Below are 19,570 nucleotides of genomic sequence, written 5' to 3'. Positions count from 1 at the left end.
AAAAAGAATGGGTGTTTATACACTGTATCTGAGCACCAGAAGACAAGTAGAGTTTAGCATGCATATTAAAGTACCATAAACTTTAATGTTATCAGATCATTTAAGCTCCATCTAATAACTCCTATCATCTTGGTCTAAACAGTATTGCTAGTTAATCCTCCACACCAGGACCACAAGATTCAAAAACAGTTACTTTCCCCAATCAGTAAGGCTGATCAACCCCACCACCACTACTTTATCATTTCTTGTCAGCCACCTTATGTACAGACACTCCTGTACCTTGTGTCACTTTACAGATGTATAATCAATCTGTGAACATATGTAAGCTATCTTATGTATTTATACAGTTTTTAAAATCATTGTGTTCTTTGTTGTATCGTTTTTTTTATACAGCATCAGATCCAGATTCTATTTTACACTTGTGTGCTGGAAATGACATTAGACATTAAAGAATTAGATCAGATGTGCGTTCTATTGAAAACAACCTTGTGGCTTTGCAACCTCTGGTAAAGTTGTATACCACCTAGACTTACTGTTTTGATATCTGACTGATAATGTGGAACATTTTTATCAGGAACCTGTGGGAATACCTTCATCACATGATCTGCAGTACAACAATATCTAGTGAGGTGTGATTAGCGACTGGTAGCACCTGCACTTGTGCATTGTAGAGTCAAACAACATGGAAGCAGGCCTTTTGGTTCCAATGGTCCATGCCAACTAACTTTCCTGTCAAAACTACTTCGGCTTGCCCACATCCCTGTATCAATTTATCCATTCAACTGTAACCTTTTAAACATTGTTAAAGTACCTGTCTCAACTGCTTCCACCTTTTGAGTTCCTACTAAATCTTCCTGCTCTCACCCTAAAGCTGTGTCCCTAGTTCATGATTGTCCAACCCTAGGAAAAGGACTGTGTGCATTCATCTCATCTGTGCCCCTCATGATTTTATACACCTCTATAATATCATCCCTCATCCTCCCAGACTCAGATGAATAACATCTCAGCCTCGTCAATCTTTCTTCATATCTCAGTCACTCAACTCTACAGCATTCTTGTAAATCTCCTCTGCTCTCTTCCAGGTTAACGACAACTTTTGTATAGCAGGGTGACCAAAACTGAACACAGTATTTAAATGCAGCTTGTAGGGCTACAGAATAATGAATGAATGAATAATAGATATAAGAGATAATAAGCCTGATCTGATTCACTCCCTATGCACTGCGAAAAATCTTAGTAAGTTGTTCTTGACTTGTGCTCAAGATGGCGCCAAGTTGCGACGTCCATTGAGGTCGTGCCCAGTTTCAGTTGCTTTTTAATTTTTTTGGGTTCTTTGGGATGGTTTTGGGGACAGAGGGGAGTTAGAGGTCAGATTAGGGTTTTAGAGAAAGGGATGTGGGGGAATTAGTGGACTGGCTGGGGTATAGGTCTCAGTTCGAAGGGCAATGACGCAGACATGGGATATCCACGGACCTGGCCGGGTCAGCAAGTTCTCAGTGGGTTCCTGAGTCAGAGTTTGAGGCCCAGTATTCAGAGTCTGGCCATCGGCAGGTCCGGATTTTGAGGCCTGGTGTTTGGTGATGGGCGGGTCTCGTGGCCGATGCCAAGCATCAGAAGTCTGGAAGGTGGCCGGAACTGAGTCTGCGAATCTCTGCAAATTTGCCAGGGTCGTTGGAGGTCCAATATCTATGTGTCCACTGGAGGCCGGAAGCCAAAAAGTACGGACTGCTTTGGGATTAAAGGATGGGTGGGAGCAAGGGACGTGGCTTGTTTTATCATTGTTGACTTGTTGCTTGTGTTGTTCTGCTGAGCATTGTGGGCATGCTATGTTGGCACCAGAATGTGTGGTGATACTTGCAGACTGCCCCCAGCACACCCTTGGTTGTTAACGCAAGTAACGCATTTCACTGTATGTTTTGATGTGTATGTGGTAAATAAAAGTGAATCTTGAATCTTATCTCTGAAGTTCAAAGCAGGGTTTTGGGTGAAATTTAAAATTGATTATCGCGGCACTTTAAAAAATATTTTTAGACTTTTTAAGCAACACACATAAAAGTTGCTGGTGAACGCAGCAGGCCAGGCAGCATCTCTAGGAAGAGGTGCAGTCGACGTTTCAGGCCGAGACCCTTCATCAGGACTTTTAATTTCTGTTTGAGAGCTGCAGCCTCTCCTTAATGAATGTCTTTGACCTGATATTTGTACAAAAGGTTGTGATGGCTTGCTGAAGACATAGAAGAAAGGAAGAGCAGGTTAGGGCTCCTCTTATGTAAAAGAAAAGATTTATAGGGGGCTATTGCTGATTCTGGCTGATATGCAGTCAAAAACGTTCGTAGAAGTAGATAAGCATAAAAGGTTGGGCTGTTGATATGAACGGATTTGCTTAAAGCAGTGCTAATACCTTGTATGTTATAATTATTAAGAATGACTTTTCTTTGTATGCAGGGCAAACACATTATTGGAGAAGGTTGCAGCTGCGGTGGAGCAGTCTGCGTTTTACGGTGCTCTTTGGGGGAGTGTTTTGACCAGTCCTGCTGTGCGGTTACCTGGAATCACCTTTGTACTTTCTCATCTGAACCGGAAACTTTCCATGGAGGACCAACTGTATATCATTGGTAGCGACATTGAGTTGATGGTACTAATAATTTTATGTTATCTTTCACAAAATTCCAAGTCCTATTGAAGTAAATTAAAGCTGAAAGCTGTCTTAAGCTTTGTTCAGGTTAAGGCAAATATGTAAATATGTGAGTCTGCAGACACTGGAAATCCAAAGCAACACACACAAAATGCTGGAGGATCTCAGCAGGTTGGGCAACATCTACGGAAATGAACAAGCAGTCGATATTTTGGGCCAAGACCCTTCTTGAGTTCTGAAGAAGGGTCTTGGCACGAAATGTTGACTATATATTCATTACCATAGATGCTGCCTGACCTGCTGAGTTCCTCCAGCATGTTGTGTGTGTTGTTAAGGCAAATATATTGTGTGATTTCGGTTAAATCACATATAATTAAGTCTTCCCAAGCATTTGAGTGTCATCTGTGAAACTTTAGTGGATTACCATTCCCTTCATATTGCTCTTTGATATCCTTATTAATTTGTCAGGATGGATTTCCATGTTATGTGATTAAGGCCAATGTGAATTAAAATAGTTTTGTTTTGATGAATCTTGCCTATACATAATATTATACTGTATATCAAGGAATATGATGAATGATACAGTTTTTCATCTTGGAGTTTTCCATGCTAAGGTCACCCTTTAGTCAGTTTCTCTTGTTTTCACTCATTTTTCGGATGTTATGTGGTCCTGTATTGTAGCTTCACCCATTTGCTATCTCATTTTTTGGTGTGCCTGATGTTGCTCCCAGCATGTCCTGGTACAGTGTTCATTGAACACCAGGCTTGTTGGATGGATTTGAGTTGCCTGATCTATGCTGGAAATCAGAAACAGGAAGGGAGCAATCACTATTGTGAGTATACTATAGACTACCTGCCACCGCCCAAAGCAACAGAGATACTCTAGAACAGATCTGGAGGCAGATTTTGGAAAGGTGCAAAAATAACAGGATTGTTGTCATGGGGGGCTTCAACTTTCCTAATATTGATTGGTACCTCTTTCGTGCAAAGGGTTTGGATGAGGCAGAATTTTTTTTAGGTGTGCTCAGGAAGGATTCCTGACACAATATGTAGATAGACTGACTAGAAAGGACACCATACTAGATCTGGTGCTAGGTAATGAACAGGGACAGGTGTTGGATCGCTTGGTGGGAGAGCATTTTGACAACAGTGACCCCAACTCCCTGATCTTAACTGTGACTTTGGGGAGGAATAGGGTCAGACTGTGAGAAAGTATTTAATTGAGGGAAGGAAAATTATGATGGTATTAGACAGGAACTGGGCAACAAAAATTGGGAACCGTTGTACTCTGGGAAATGCACAGCAGAAATGTGAAGGTCATTTCTGGGAAATGCACAGCAGAAATGTGGAGGTTGTTTAGGGAATTCTGAATAGGTTTGTCCCATTAAGACAGGGAAAAGATGGTAGGGTGAAGGAACCATGGATGGGACAAGAGATGTGGAGCATCTAGATAAGAGGAAGAAAGAAGCTTACTTAAGGCTTCAGAAGCAAGGATCAGGTAGAGCTCTAGAGAAATATAAGGTATCCAGAAAAGAGCTGAAGAATGGACTTAGGACAGCGAGAAGAGGGCATGAGAAACCCTTGGCAAGTAGGATTAAGGAAAACTCCAAGGCATTCTGCACATATGTAAAGAACAGAAGGATGACTAGAGTGAGGGTAGGACTGATCAGTGATAGTGGAGAAACCAGGAGGTAGGGGAGGTCCTTAATGAATACTTTGCTTCAGTATACACCAGTGAGAGGGACCTTGCTGTTTGTGAGGACAGCATAAGACAGGTTGATATGCTGGATAATGTCAGTATAGAGAAAGAGGATGTGCTGGATCTTTTGAAAAACATTAAGATTGATAAGTTCCCAGGGCCGGATGGGATATACCCAGGTTACTATGGGAAGCGAGGGAAGAGAATATTGTGCCTTTGGCAATGACCTTTGCATCTTCACTGGCCTCAGAAATAATACCAGATCTTTGGAGGCTGGCAAATGTTATTCCTTTATTCAGAAAAGGAGTAGGGATAATCCTGGGATTTATAGTCCAGTGAGTGTAACTTCAGTGGTGAGCAAATTATTGGAGAAGGTTATTGGAGACAGGATTTACAAGCATTTGGAAAAGCAGTCTGATTAGGGATAGCCAGCATTGCTTTGTGAGGGGCACATCATGCCTCACAAGCCTGACTGAATTCTTTGAGGAGGTGACAAAGCACATTGATGAAGATAGGGCAGTAGATGCGGGTATATGGATTTTAGTAAGATGATTAAGGTTCCCCATGGTGGGCTGAATTAGAAAGTCAGGAGGCATGGGATCCAGGGAAATCTGGCTGTGTGGATTCAGAAACGGATTGCAAATAGAAGGCAGAGGGTGGGAGTAGATGGAGAGTGTTCTGCCTGGAGGTTGGTGACCAGTGGTGTTCTGCAGGGATCTGTTCTGGAACTCCTGTTCTTTTTGATATTTATTGGGGTTACTAAGTTTGCAGATGCCACAGAGGTTGTTGGAGTTGTGGATAGTGTAGAGAGTTGTAGGTTGCTGTGGGACATTTGACAAGGTGCAGGTTTGGGATGAGAACTGGCAAAGGGAGTGCCAGTCCCAGGCAGGTGTGAAGTGATTCACTTTGGAAGGTTGAATTTGAAGGCAGAATACCGGGTTAACAGTAGGATTCTTGACAGTGTGGAAGAACAAAGAGAACTTGGTGTTCATGTCATTGATCCCTCGAAGTTGCCATGCATGTTGATAGGGTTTAAGAAGGCAAAAGTGTTGGATTTCATTAGTTGGGGGGTTGAGCTCAAGAGTAATAAGATGATGTTGCAGCTCTATAAAACTTTGGTTAGACCACACCTGGAATATTGTCAGTTCTGACTGCCTTATTATAGGAAGGATGTGGAAGCTGTAGAAGAGGTACAGAGGAGATTTGTGGACACAAAAGACTCGATAGTGGTGTACAAGATGATAAAGAGGCATTGATTGAGTGGATGACCAGATTTTTTTTGCCCAGAGTGGAAATGGCCAATACAAGAGCACAATGTGATTGGAGGAAAGTAGATTTGGGGTGTCAGAAGTAAGTTCTTTACACGAAGTGCTGAGGGTGTGTGGAATGTTCTGCTGGGGTGTTGGTAGAGGCAGACACATGATGGGCATTTAAGAAACTCTTAGATAGGCACATTATGACAGAAAAATGGAGGGCTATTGTAGAAGAAAAATGATTAGAGACCAGGCTTCAAGCGATGGTACCTTCATTCAGCATGATATCATGGAGAGCCTGCAGAAATGTGCAACGGTCTCAATTACAGAGCAGTTAGACATATTTGTACTAATGAGCAGGCAAGTGTATGTGCCCACTGGCATGCAAGTGAATCTGTTACACAAGCAGAGATACATAATCGGAAGCAAACTAGTACATCCATAACACAAAATATTTTTAAATTGTAGAACAGACGAGGGACTAAATCATGTGCTCGTTCTCTTTTCGGCCATCTGCACTCAGTGCTGCATCCTGATTATGAAAGACTCTGCTGATCTTAGATTAAGACATGGGGTTACAAAGTTCAAATAGAGAAATGCAAGTTAGCTACTTAGTTTATTAACCCTTTTGCTGACCCTTCTCCCACAACTGTGCAGAAGAGAAGTGTAGATTGATCGTAGAGTAGGTTAGAAGGTCAGCACAACATTGTGGGACAAAGGTCTTGTATGCTTCTGTGATGTTCTATCCTATGTGTGATGAAGCAAAGATGGTCTCTGTCTTCAACATATCTGGGTGGTAGTTGAGCCTTAGTATTGTAATGGACAGGTGCTTCAGCCATTGGTAGACTGGTAAAGACAAGGCCAGATGTTCTTACCCCCGCTGCGTGATGTGATTGTGCAGGATCAGACAGTGGGAAGGACAATGTACTGTAAATGATATCTCTATTCAAGGGCATAGATACGGCCAGATTTGGGAACAGCTTCTTTCCAACGGTGATAAGACTGCTGAATGGATCCTGACCCGGATCTGGGCCGTACCCTCCAAATATCCAGACCTGCCTCGGTTTTTTTGCACTACCTTACCTTCCCTTTTCTATTTTCTATTTATGATTTATAATTTAAATTTTTAATATTTACTCTAGATTTGTACTCCAGGGAGCACGAAGAGCAGAATCAAATATCGCTGTGATGATTGTACGCTCTAGTATCAATTGTTTGGTGACAATAAAGTAAAGTAGATACTAAAAGGCATTGTTTGATATCACAAGCTGTAATTCTAAAGAGTTGTCTGGTCTGGTGGGAAAGTGGAGATTATACCAGGGTCTCAGTATGTGGGTAGATTGTTGGTGAGGACATGATGTTGCAGAGAAAATGAGGAGCTATACTGAAGTAGTGGTGCTGAGATAGTGCAATGGGATGCTGATGCGTCATGATATTATTTCTTTATTCTTTCGACTCTCGCTGCTAAAATAAAGTTGATAGCTGTAGGTGTGCCATTGCAAAGCAGCCATGCTGATTTTGCTGTCAGTAAGGTTGAAGTTGTTGCCTATATGGTATCAGCATAACCTCAGACTGGCTTGAGAGGGCGCTTACTGGAGAAATTCCATTCTTTTCCTTGAGGCTTTGACCCTCAAATGTTATTGAACCTTTGCATGTGCAAATAGTTTCAGAAATTGCTTAATTCACAAGCTCCAAAGTTTTGTGCACTATTCATGTTGGTATAACGTTAACTCTTAAATGAAATGTAACCTATGCTGGCATAATTACTGTCGTTCAGCCTCCCTAGGCCTGAAAAACTAATTGCACTCTTACTGTTTATCAGAGATTTCCTTTCATTGGGCAATTCTACAGGTCCTCAAAATGATAAATATTCTTTCATGAAACATTTCAGCATCTGTCTCATGTCCCCATCTTTATTTTCTGTAAGATTTTATAAGGTATGGTTAAATGTGATAGTTACTTGTTAGTTTGTTGTATATGAACAATCTTAATTTTGTGTAACCTACTTCATGATGTCACCCTTTTCTGCAGGACATAGATCCTGTATTGCTGAAGTAAATTAGCATTAAGGGATGGGAAATAAACTGGATAATTTGGAAGAGTTTTCTTTGAGATTAACAGTGTTGCCATCATTTTAAAACAAACCACAAATTAATGTTTCTGGTTTTCTGAAAATGTCTTCCTTTTTCTAAATAAATGGAAGAGTGCAACATAACCAAATACCATGGAAGTATTGACAAAAGATTAAAAATACTCTTCATATTGTAACTTGTATTTTACATCCTGGTGATAGGTCATAATTTTTAATTATTTTTTTTTAAGTAAATGTATAAATCTTGGACCTTTAAAATTACTGAACCTACTTCATTGTGTAGCAGGTTTGCCCATATCTCTTCACTCAGGGAAAAACCTGGATTGATATTTTTATTGAAAAAGACTTTCAGATTTAGAATTTGTCAGTTACTAGAACAGATAGCTGAAGCAGTAATGCAATGTGGAATACAGGGCAGCTTTGATATTTGAATATTTTATTTAGGTATTTAGCTTTGTTACATGATGTTAGGCAAAGGTGCCTTGTTAACAGTCACAACTGACTTTTAATTCAGAGTGATTTTAAGTTAATTTTTTTTTCAAGTTTGGAATAACATTTTTTTTTTGTCTATTTTGGTAGGTTGAAGCAGTAAGTGCTTCAGTCCAGGACTCCAGTGTATTGGTGCAGCGGAGTACCTTGGATCTCATTCTGTTCTGTTTCCCTTTCCATCTGTATCAGGTATGAATACTTCAATTAGGAAACCTAGAAATATAACAACAGTTTCTCCACAGCTATTGGGCCAAGGATATTCAGAGAGTTACTGAATCCTTCAGCATGGAAGGATGAAACTGAACTGGCGGTATCTCTGTCACTTTCCAAAGACTCACATTCTTGCCCTCCTCCACCACCTCCTCTAAACACATCATAACAGAGAACGTTAGGAAATAGGGATATTTATAGAGAGATTCGCCAATGGAGGTACTGACCGTTGACTCTCTACATGGCTTAAGGTGATAATGCTAACTGAGTCTTGGTAAAATAGTACTGTTGCCAAACTAAAGTTGTTCCTTGAGGTAAAAGATGTGGACAATGAACTATGCACTAATCAAAATGACGTGTAGTTTTATATGCAACTTTAGCAATTTCACAATCCATGACAAAAATAAATTTCAGTATCAAAATCAGGTTTATTATCACTGGCATGTGTCGTGAAATTTGTTAACTTAGCAGCAGCAGCAGTTCAAAGCAAAACATAGAAGAAGAAGAAGAAAAATAATAAATAAATAAAACAAATTATAGTATACATTATTGAATAAATTAAAATTGTCCAAAAAACAGAAATAATTGTATATTTTAAAAAATGAGGTAGTGTCCAAAGATTCAATGTCCATTTAGGAATCGGATGACAGAGGGGAAGAAGCTGTTCCTGAATCACTGAGTGTGTGCCTTCAGACTTCTGTACCTCCTACCTGGTGGTAACAGTGAGAAAAGGGCATGCCCTGGGTGCTGGAGGTCCTTAATAATAGATGTCGCCTTTCTGAGACACCGCTACTTGAAGATGTCCTGGATACTTTGTAGGCTAGTACCCAAGATGGAGCTGACTAGATTTACAACCTTCTGCAGCTTCTTCCGGTCCTGTGCAGTAGCCCCCACCACTCCATACCAGACAGTGATGCAGCCTGTCAGAATGCTCTCCATGGTACATCTAGAAGTTTTTGAGTGTGTTTTTTGACATACCAAAGCTCTTCAAACTCCTAATGAAGTATAGTTATTGTCTTGCCTTCTTTAATATGTTGGAACCAGGTTAGATCCTCAGAGATCTTGACACCCAGGAACTTGAAACTGCTCACTCTCTCCATTTCTGATCCCTCTATGAGAATTGGTGTGTGTTCCTTCATCTTACCCTTCCGGAAGTCCACGATCAGCTCTTTCATCTTACTGACGTTGAGTGCCAGGTTGTTGCTGCGACACCTTTCCATTAATTGGCATATCTTACTCCTGTACACCCTCTTGTCTCCATCTGCGATTCTACCAACAATGGTTATATCATCAGCAAATTTATAGATGGTATTTGAGCTATGCCTAGCTACACAGTCATGGATATAGAGAGAGTAGAGCAGTGGGCTAAGGTCGCTCCCGTGAGGTGCGTCAGTGTTGATCGTCAGTGAGGAGGAGATATTATCATTAATCCGCACATGTTGTGGTCTTCCGGTTAGGAAGTCAAGGATCCTTTTGCAGAGGGAGTTACAGAGGCCCAGGTTCTGTAACTTCTCAATCAGGATTGTGGGAATGATGGTATTAAATGCTGAACTATAGTCGATGAACAGCATCCTGACATAGGTGTTTGTGTTGTCCAGGTGGTCTAAGGCCGTGCCGTTGACCTATTGTGGCGATAGGTCACAATTTACTTGTTTATTGAAATAAGCATCGACTTAACTTAGATATTTATCATTCTTATTAAAAAACCTAGATCTGTTGAATTGATCTCTTTATTTTAATGAAAATTACTGAAGAGATAGCAGAGTTTATAAACACAAAGCAGGAAGGGAAATGGACATTTGACTACTCAATGGAGGAGATTAGCATCAGCTGTATTTCAGTTAGAAACATTTTTTGCCTCTGTAAGATTGTGAGTTCAAGTGCTCCCTGCAGAATCTAGCGCTGAGAAAACTCTGCCCTGCTATCCCGTTGTAACAATGAATGCATAGTCATAGGGTCATACAGTGCAGAAACAGGCACTTCAGACTAGTTGGTCCATGCTGGCCAAGATCTCCGTCTAAGCTAAGTTAATTTGAGCAAATCCCTCTAAACTTTTCTTATCTATCTACTTGTTTGCTTTTAAGTATTGATAATGTACCTGTCTCAGCCTCTTTATTTAAATCAAACACTTCCCCGGCAGCTCGTTCCATATACTGACCACCCTCTGGGTGAAAAATTGCCCCTCTGATTTTTTAACTTAGACTCTCTAATCAACCTGGGGAAAAAGACTGGTCAATCCGCACAATCTGTGTACCTCATGATTTTATACAGCTGTCTGAGATCACCCCTTCATTCTCCTACATTCCACTGAAAACAGTCAGAACCTGCTCAGCCTTCCTTCATCTCCCAGTCATAGCAAAATCCTTATACGCTCTCTTTCCAGCTTAATGCTATTTTTCCTAATGCATGGTGACCAATACTGAACACATGGGGCCTCACAAATGTCTTGCACAATATAGCATCCCAGCCGCTATACTCCGTGCCCTGTCTGATGAAGGCATGTGTTTCAAAACCCTTTTCACTACCCTGTATACCACCTTTGGAGAACTATATACTTGCACTGATTTGTCCTTTTATTCTACAACACTGAGAAAGTCCTACCAGATCTGTCTTCCCAAAATGCAAAACCTCACACCTATCTGAAATAAACTCCATTTGCCAATTCTTTGGTCCACTTACCCAGCTGATCAGGATCCCTCTGTAAATCCTTATAACCATCTTCACTGTTAAAGATACCACATACTTCAGAGTCACCTGCAAACTTACTAACCATGCCTTGTACATTCTCATCCATATTGGTACTGGTTTATTGTTGTTACCTGTACCAAGACAAAGTGAAAAGCTGGTCTTGCATACTGTTGATACAGATCAAATCATTACACAGTGCATTAAGCTAAGGTAAAACAGCAGTGAGTGAGTGAGGCTCCTTGGTCTAAGAGTGGACCATGGATGTTGTGTCCTACCTGTCTCTGTTTGCAAGCCTGGGCAGAGTGATATGGAGAGCAAGCTGATACCTGTGTAGCAAGCTCCCCCTCTCTACACATCTGATGAACCCAAAGGAACAGCAGAGGCTGATGCAGTTTGGCACCAGCAGCGTCGCAGGAGTAACCAGTCAGCATTGAACACAGGTCAACATAGGACTGCCTTAGGGACTCTAGCTCTGGATTTTTCCCTCAGGGCTTACTCCCGAAGCCTTCCCCATGAGAGGATATAGTTGCAAGGCAGTAGGGCTTTGAGATCAGAGTTTTCCTTCTCTAGATGAGCTACCAACCATGGCTGGTGAGCCCCCAACTGCCCAAAACGACTGGTTTTAAGGTGCCCGTAACCTGCCTTTGCCCCTTCTCCTGTTACTAGAAACAGTTCTGCTGGGCTTAGTAGCTAAGCCATACATGAAGGCCAGGAGCTGGACTTGGTTGTCAGAGGCTATTTGAGACGCACATCATTGGGAGCATTTAAAAGCTTGTCCCTATTACCATTTCTGGTTAAGTAACAATCTTAAGGAACTGGTAAAACAATAAAGTATAAAAGCTACTGATAAAGTGCAGTGCAGGTAAATGATAAAGTGCAAGATCACAGCGAGGTAGATTGTGAGGCCAAGAGACTGTTTTACCATACAGTGGTCTGTTCAGAAGTCTGGTAACATGGGGATAGGTGCAGTCCCAGAGCCTGTCTAATTTCTGCCTGATGGCAGAGGGGAGAAGAGAGAAAGTCCAGGGTAAGCAGGGTCTCTGATTACGCTGATTGCTTTACTGAGGCAACGAAAGGTTCCAACAGAGTCCATAGATTTGCTGAGCTGTGAATATAACTCTCTGTAGTTTGTTGTGGTCATGTGCTGAGCAGTTGTCATACAGAGCCACTATGCATCCAGACAGAATGCTTTCTGTGGTGCATTGATAAACACTGGTTGATGTAGGTAAACCAATCATTGATATAAATAAAAATCATTTGATATAGATCGCAAATAGTTGTAGGTCTAGCATTGACCATGGGGAGCACCACTTGTCATGGGCCTACAACCTTTCACTATCACCCTGTGCTTTGTACCATCAAGCTGGTTTTATATCTTGTGAGCTGTCTTCCTGAATCTCATATATTTGCACCTAAACAATGCTGTGACTCTCTCAAAGAAGAGCAGTGGTGTACCATGTAATCCATCGCTGAGCCAACATCAACAATTTGTAGACATTATTATGTTATTCTTGGTGGTTGCTGGCTGTGTGCAAATTGGTTGCTAGGTTTTTCTACAACAGTGATTGCACTTTGGAAGCACTCCATAACTGTAAATGCTTTGGGAATTTAAGGCACTGGAAAGTTTCATACAAATGCAACAGGCTTTTTCCTCTTTATTTTGCTAAATGAGGAAACATATCCTCAAAACTGCAAGGCTCTGTGGGGCATAATGTTAGATCAGTAATCCATATCTGGCCTGGTTGATCTGCCTCAGAACATGGTCATAACCCCAATCGCCTCATCTCTTCATCCATTTAATCAAAATTGACTGAATTTTGACTGTCCACAAACGTACATCAAAGTTACAACTCAGCACCCTTTTCCTTTGAACTTGGTCCCACATCGGTTAATTCATGGCCGGGCTAATTGATGTAAGCTCCCAAGTCACGTGCAGGACTGCTGACACTAAAACATTATATTGCTAGAGTCCAGTTGCATATTAGTAAATTTTTCTTAGTAAATTGTTTTAATAAGTAAAACTTTGGAGAACAAAATCTTAAACTACAAATTGGGATTGGTGTACAGTATTTGAATTTCTCATTAATGCTGCTTTCTTTTAGGAACAACCTGCAGTTGCTTTCTATAAATCTCGCGTTTCTGTTTGCATTGTGTACTGTGAATCACCTCCCTTGACATTCTGAGACAAACTGCAGCTCATGGATGCTGATGTGAGAATGCTGTTCAACACCATTCAACATCCAGGCTCGACAAGAAGCTCAGAGTCCTCAGCCTTGACCGTGCCTTGTGCAGCTGGATCCTGGACTTCCTGTCAGATCATCAGCAGGTTGTAAGAGTGGGATCCCTCACCTCCAAACCTCTAATTCTCAATACGGGAGCTCCTCAGGGCTGCATACTGAGTCCCCCTCCTTTACTCCCTGTACACCCATGGCTGTACTGCCACCCACAGCTCTAATCTGCTAACTAAATTTGTCGATGACACTACATTGCTTGGCCTTATCTCAAACAATAATGAGGAGGCCTACAGAGAAGAAGTCATCTGTCTGACACAGTGGTGTCAAGAAAACAACCTCTCCCTCAATGTCGCAAAAACAAAGGAGCTGGTTGTGGATTACAGGAGGAATGGAGACGGGCTAATCCCTATTGACTTCAATAGATCTCGGGTTGAGAGGGTAAACATCTTCAAGTTCCTCGGCATCCACATCACTGAGGACCTTATATGGTCTGTACATACCAGCTGTGTGGTGAAAAAAGCACAATAGTGCCTTTCTCACCTCAAATAGTTGAGGAGGTTTGGAATGGGCCCCCAAATTCTAAGAACTTTCTACAGGGGCACAATTGAGAGCGTCCTGACTGGCTGCATCACTGCCTGGTACGTGAACTGTACCTAATCGCAGGACTCTGCAGAGAGTGGTGTGGACAGTCCAGCGCATCTGTAGTTGTGAAATTTCCATTCAGTTCAGGATGTTTACAAGGTCAGGTGTGTAAAAGGGACCCGTAGGATCATTAGGGACCTGAGTCACCCCAACCACAATCTATTCTAGTTGCTACCATCCGGGAAACAGTACCGCAGCATAAAAGCCAGGACCTACAGGCTCCGGGACAGCTTCTTCCACCAGGCCATCAGACTGATGAATTCATGCTGATTTGAGTGTAATCGATATTACAATAACTGTTCTATTTATTATAAGTTATTATAAATTACTATGATTGCACATTTAGATAGAGACTTAACGTGAAGATTTTTACTCCTCATGTATGTGAAGGATAAAGTCAATTCAATTCATTTAACTAACACCAAAAACTAAAACAAGGTAAAGATAGCATATATAGATACTTCATATGGAGGTCACCTCATTTTCTTCTGCATTTGGGTTGAGAGTGTCCCTGATGATATGGTTTTTAATGCATTAGCAATGTCTACACATTGCTCAGTGTCAGCTTTGAAGTTGTTTCTCTGGATGTTTGAGTTGTTTTTGGGTGAGGTGTGCGGAACTGAATGAGTTTATTGAGAATTTTTAAATCCTCCAATCAAGGATTCAAGCTTTCAGGTAAATTAGGGATTTTTTTCTAATGCCTCAAGGTATTCCATATAACCATATAACAATTACAGCACGGAAACAGGCCATCTCGGCCCTTCTAGTCCGTGCTGAACTCTTACTCTCACTATTGGCTCCCCCCCACCCCACTGGCTTTTTTTTCCCAAGCAATGAGTGTTCTTTGTTTTTGAGACATGCTTTTCATGTTATTCCAAGGGAAAACTGAATATACAGAACATAGAAATCTACAGCACATTATAGGCCCTTCGGCCCACTATGTTGTGCCGACCATGTAAAGTACTCTAGAAAATGCCTAGAATTTTCCTACTGCATAGCCCTCTATTTTTCTAAGCTCCATGTACCTATCCAAGAGTCTCTTAAAAGACCCTATCGTATCCGTGTCTGCCACCGTCGCTGGCAGTGCATTCCATGCACGCACCACACTCTGTGTGAAAATCTTACCAGTTACAGCCTCCCGTATCTACTTCCAAGCACCTCAAAACTATGCCCCCTCGTGTTAGTCATTCCTCCGTTGCTGCAAGGAGAAAAGGCCGAGATCACTCAACCTTTTCTCATAAGGGATGCTCTCCATCCAGCCAACATCCTTGTAAATCCCTTAATTTCTGTACATATACTGAATGAACTGGAAATTAAGGCATCCCTTAGACCTTGTGGGAGGGTAGTGCAGAAATTGCAGTGGTCCTAGCAGGGAGATTTAAAACGTCCTTAGCCCTGGTGAGGATTGGAGGATATGTAGCTAATGTTGTTCCATTGTTTAAGAAAGACTCTAAGATTAAGCCAGAAAATCACAGGCCAGAGAGCCTGGCATCAATAGTGTTAAGTTATTGGAAGTATTCTAAGTGACCAGATTTTAAGTGTATTTGGATATACAGGGATTGATTAGGGATAGTTAACGTGGCTTTGCACATGCTAGGTCATGTATAACCAGTCTTTTGAGGATGTTACCAAGGAAGTTGATGAAGATAGAGCAGTGAATGTTGTCTACATGGACTTTAGCAACGTCTTCAACAAGTCCTGCTTGGAAGGTTGGTCAAGAAAGTTCAGTTGCCTGCATTCAGGATGAGGTAGTAAATTGGATTAGATGTTGGCTTCGTCAGAGAAACCAGAAAGTAGTAGAAGATGATTGCATCACTGACTGAAATTGCAGGCTTCCAGTCAAAGAGGCATCCATCTTTTACTACTCTCTGGTTTCTCCCACGAAGCTAATGTCTAATCTAATTTACTACCTCACTAGTCACAGTCAGAGTGGTGTGCCCCAGAGATTGGTGTTGGGTCAGCTGTTGTTTGTCATCTATATCAAATGATCTGGATGATAATGTGGAAAACTGGATCAACAAATTTGTGGATGTAGTCGACAGCGGGACCTGGGCCAGCTGGAAAAATGGGCTGAAAAATGGCTGGTGGGATTTAATGCAGTGAAGTGTGAGGTGTTGCACTTTGGGAGAACAAACCAGGGTAGGACTACATGGTGAGGTGTACTGGGCACTGAGGAGTACAGGGGGATCTGGGAATACAGATTCTTAATTCCTTGAAAATGGCATCACAGGTAGAGAGGGTCCTAAAGAGAGGTTTAGGCACATTGGCCTTCATAAATCAATGTATTGAGTACAGTAGTTGTGATGTTATGTTGAAGTTGTATAAGATGTTGATGAGGCTTCATTTGGAATATTCTGTTCAGTCCTAGTCACCTATCTACAAGAAAGGTATCAGAAAGATTGAAAGACTGCAGAGAAAATTTACCAAGATATTGCTAGGTCCTGAGGACATGAGTTTTGGGGAAAGGTTGAATAGCTTAGGAGTTAATTCTCTTGAGCATAGGAGAAAGGGGGAGATGTGACAGAGGAATACAAAATCATGAGTGGTATGGATAGGGTAAATGCAAGTATGCTTTTTCCACTGAGGTTGTATGAGAATACGACTAGAGGTCATGGGTTAAGGTGCAAGGTGAAATGTCTAAGGGGAACATGATGGGGAACATCTTTCCTCAGTGGGTAATGAGCTGGCAGCAGAAGTGGTGGATGCGGGTTCAATTTTAACATGAGAAATTTTGATAGGTACGTCGATGGGAGGGGTATAGAATGCTATGGTCCGTGTGCAGGTTGATGGGATGAGGCAGATTAATAATTTGGCACAAATTAGATGGGCCAAAGGGCCTGTTTCTGTGCTGTAGTGTTTTATGAATCTATGACTCTATGCAATGCCAGGATCATTGGCATTAATTGTGCTAAGGCAGCTCTAACCGAGATGGTGGAGAAGGGATGGGTGTGATCTGGCTGGGCTCAGGGTTGAAGTGTCAGTGAAAGTGTGGATTACTATGTTGAGTAGTATTAGCAGATGTATTAGCAGATGTCCTGACAGACATTTTCAACATCTCCCTTAGTCAAGCTATTGTCCCCAGATGCTTCAAAACCTCCACAATCATCCCTGTAGCAAAGAAATCCCTGTAGCAAAGAAATCAGTTGTAGCCTGTCTGAATGATTACCGTCCCGTTGCCCTGACCCCCATAGTGATGAAATGTTTTGAACGGCTTGTCAAGCCTCATATCACAACCAGCCTCCCCTCATTGCTGGATCCTCTACAGTTTGCTTATCGTCCAAATCGCTCTACGGAGGACACAATATCCACCGCACTGCACACAGTTCTCTCTCACTTCGACAACAAAGACACTTATGCCAGAATCCTGTACATTGATTTCAGTTCAGCATTCAATACCATCATCCTGCAGAGACTAGTGGAGATACTGTCGCTGCCTGGCCTTAGCACTGCCATGTGTCGCTAGCTTCTGGATTTCTTGACAGAGAGACCACAGTCAGTCCGTGTTGGCAGGAACATCTCTGACTCCATCACACTGAACACTGGATCCCCACAAGGCTGTGTGCTTAGCCCATTGCTGTTTACACTGCTAACACATGACTGTGCAGCCAGATTCAAGGAGAACCTGATCATTAAATTTGCAGATAATACCTCAGTGGTGGGATTCATCAGCAAAAATGATGAAACAATGTACAGGGAGGAGGTCAAACACCTAGAGAGCTGGTGCAGGGATAACAACTTGATGCTTAATGTCACCAAAACCAAGGAGATGATTGTCAATTTCAGACGGTCTCAGCCTGAGCACACACCCCTCAGCATCAGCGGCTCCACAGTGGAGAGAGTGGAAAACATCAGGTTCCTTGGGGTGCAGATCTCGGACAATCTCACCTGGTCCAAGAACACCACTGGGATTGTGAAACGGGCCCAGCAGAGATTTCACTTTCTGAGGAAGCTTAAGCAAGCATCACTCCCCACTAACATCTTAACTACATTCTACAGAGGCGTGGTTGAGAGTGTGCTGACCTTTTGCATCACAACCTGGTACTCCAGCTGCAGTGCTGTCGACAAAAAAGCCTTGCAGAGGGTGGTTAGGGGAGCAGAGAAGGTTATTGGGGTCTCCCTACCTTCTGTCCAAGACCTCTTTCAGAGTCAATGCCTCCAGAAGACACGGTACATCATTAAAGACCCCTCACACCCTCTCCATGAACTGTTCGTTCTTCTGCCATCAGGCAAACGTTACAGGAGCATCAAAACTAAAACCACAAGGCTACTAAACAGCTTCCTCCCACAGGCAGTCAGGCTGCTAAATAGCTGTTCTACCTGACTCTGCTTTGGACACTTTTAACTTGCACTGGACACTTATAACTTGATTTTAACTGACATGTGGCTGTTGTGCTTTACTATTTATTGTTATGTTTATTATTTAGTGTTGAATGTGTTATGTTATGATTGCACTGCTCCTGAGAAACACTGTCTCATTCTGCCCTGCAGAGCTGATGTACGGTTAGAATGACAATAAAGTTTTCTGAATCTTGAATCTTGAGTTAATTATTACTTGAATGCTATAAATTGGTTCCTGCATTTGGTTTGGACGCTGCATTATTGTAAGATAAAATAGCATCATACTAAATTCATTTGATCTACATTACCTTAACTGTCAACAACTTATCAATATATTGTTTGTTCTGCTCATTTTGCATAACAAGTGCACAGTTCAATTCTTACCAGTTAACTGTTGTGGTATGTTGAATAGAAAACATCACTTGGGCCTGACTCATTTCTGTAGTTCAGACATATGCTGTGAACTTTGGTTTGTGTCAGTCAGGCTCATGATGTTATGTACACTGTGTGAACAGGCCATATAATTATTAAAATTTCCATTGGACTCCAAATTGGGAAGTTTAGTTAGTCTTGAGGAAAGCTGCAATGACATAAAGAGATATTAATAAACATACAGAATAAATGCATAATTTGGAAATAAATGTCAGTATGAGTAACTGAGATGACTTTTGTATGTAGATTAGAAGGAATGGGTGTAAGAATATTCTGCAGGGATAATTATGGTTGAAGTAGGGTAGAACAACAACATGGTTGGGGTACAATGACAAACAATCACTGACCATAATAGTGAGAATTATTGGTAGTGCTAAAGAACCAAGCTGTACTCTGGTTCCTCTTCAAAGGCAAAACAAGTAACTTCACTCAAACACTGAACTGACTCCACAATCTATAAGTTCACTTCTGAGGAGTCTACAACTCAAGCTCTCGGTATTTTTATTTATTATTGATATACAGCACAGTGTAGGTCTTTCCAGCCATTCAAGCCACGCTGCCCAGCAACCCCCAACTTAACTCTAGCCTAATCACAATGACCAATTAACCTGACAACCAGTACGTCTTTGGACTGTGGGAGGAAACAGGAGCACTCGGAGGAAACCCATATGGTTATGGGAAGAACATGCAATCTCCTTCTGGACTGTGGTGGGAATTGAACCAGTATCACTGGTACAGTAAAGTGTTGTGTTACTCACAAGGCTACTGTGCTGCCCTGATATTTATCTATTATTTTTATTTGTTTTATTTGTGTTTGCATAGTTTGCCTTTTGATTGTCTATCAGTCTTTCTGTGTAGTTT

General features: G+C 41.7%; 1 protein-coding gene across 6 annotated transcripts in view; it reads left to right on the top strand.

Annotated features, from left to right (window-relative positions):
- Nucleotides 1–19,570, top strand: part of dop1a (DOP1 leucine zipper like protein A) — a 214,119-nt gene that overhangs the window by 46,140 nt on the left and 148,409 nt on the right. For 5 of the 6 annotated variants that reach the window (XM_063056552.1, XM_063056553.1, XM_063056549.1 and 2 more), the window contains 2 exons: nt 2,443–2,632; nt 8,256–8,354. In XM_063056552.1, the coding sequence (XP_062912622.1) occupies nt 2,443–2,632; nt 8,256–8,354 (289 nt within the window). The remainder of the gene's footprint in view (nt 1–2,442; nt 2,633–8,255; nt 8,355–19,570) is intronic. The other variant, XM_063056554.1, reaches the window with a different exon arrangement.

The sequence above is a fragment of the Mobula hypostoma genome, chromosome 8, assembly GCF_963921235.1.
Source record: "Mobula hypostoma chromosome 8, sMobHyp1.1, whole genome shotgun sequence".
In the NCBI taxonomy this organism is placed as follows: domain Eukaryota; kingdom Metazoa; phylum Chordata; class Chondrichthyes; order Myliobatiformes; family Myliobatidae; genus Mobula; species Mobula hypostoma.
Note: the sequence above shows the minus strand (reverse complement) of the source record. Positions and strands in the feature narration are given on the sequence as shown.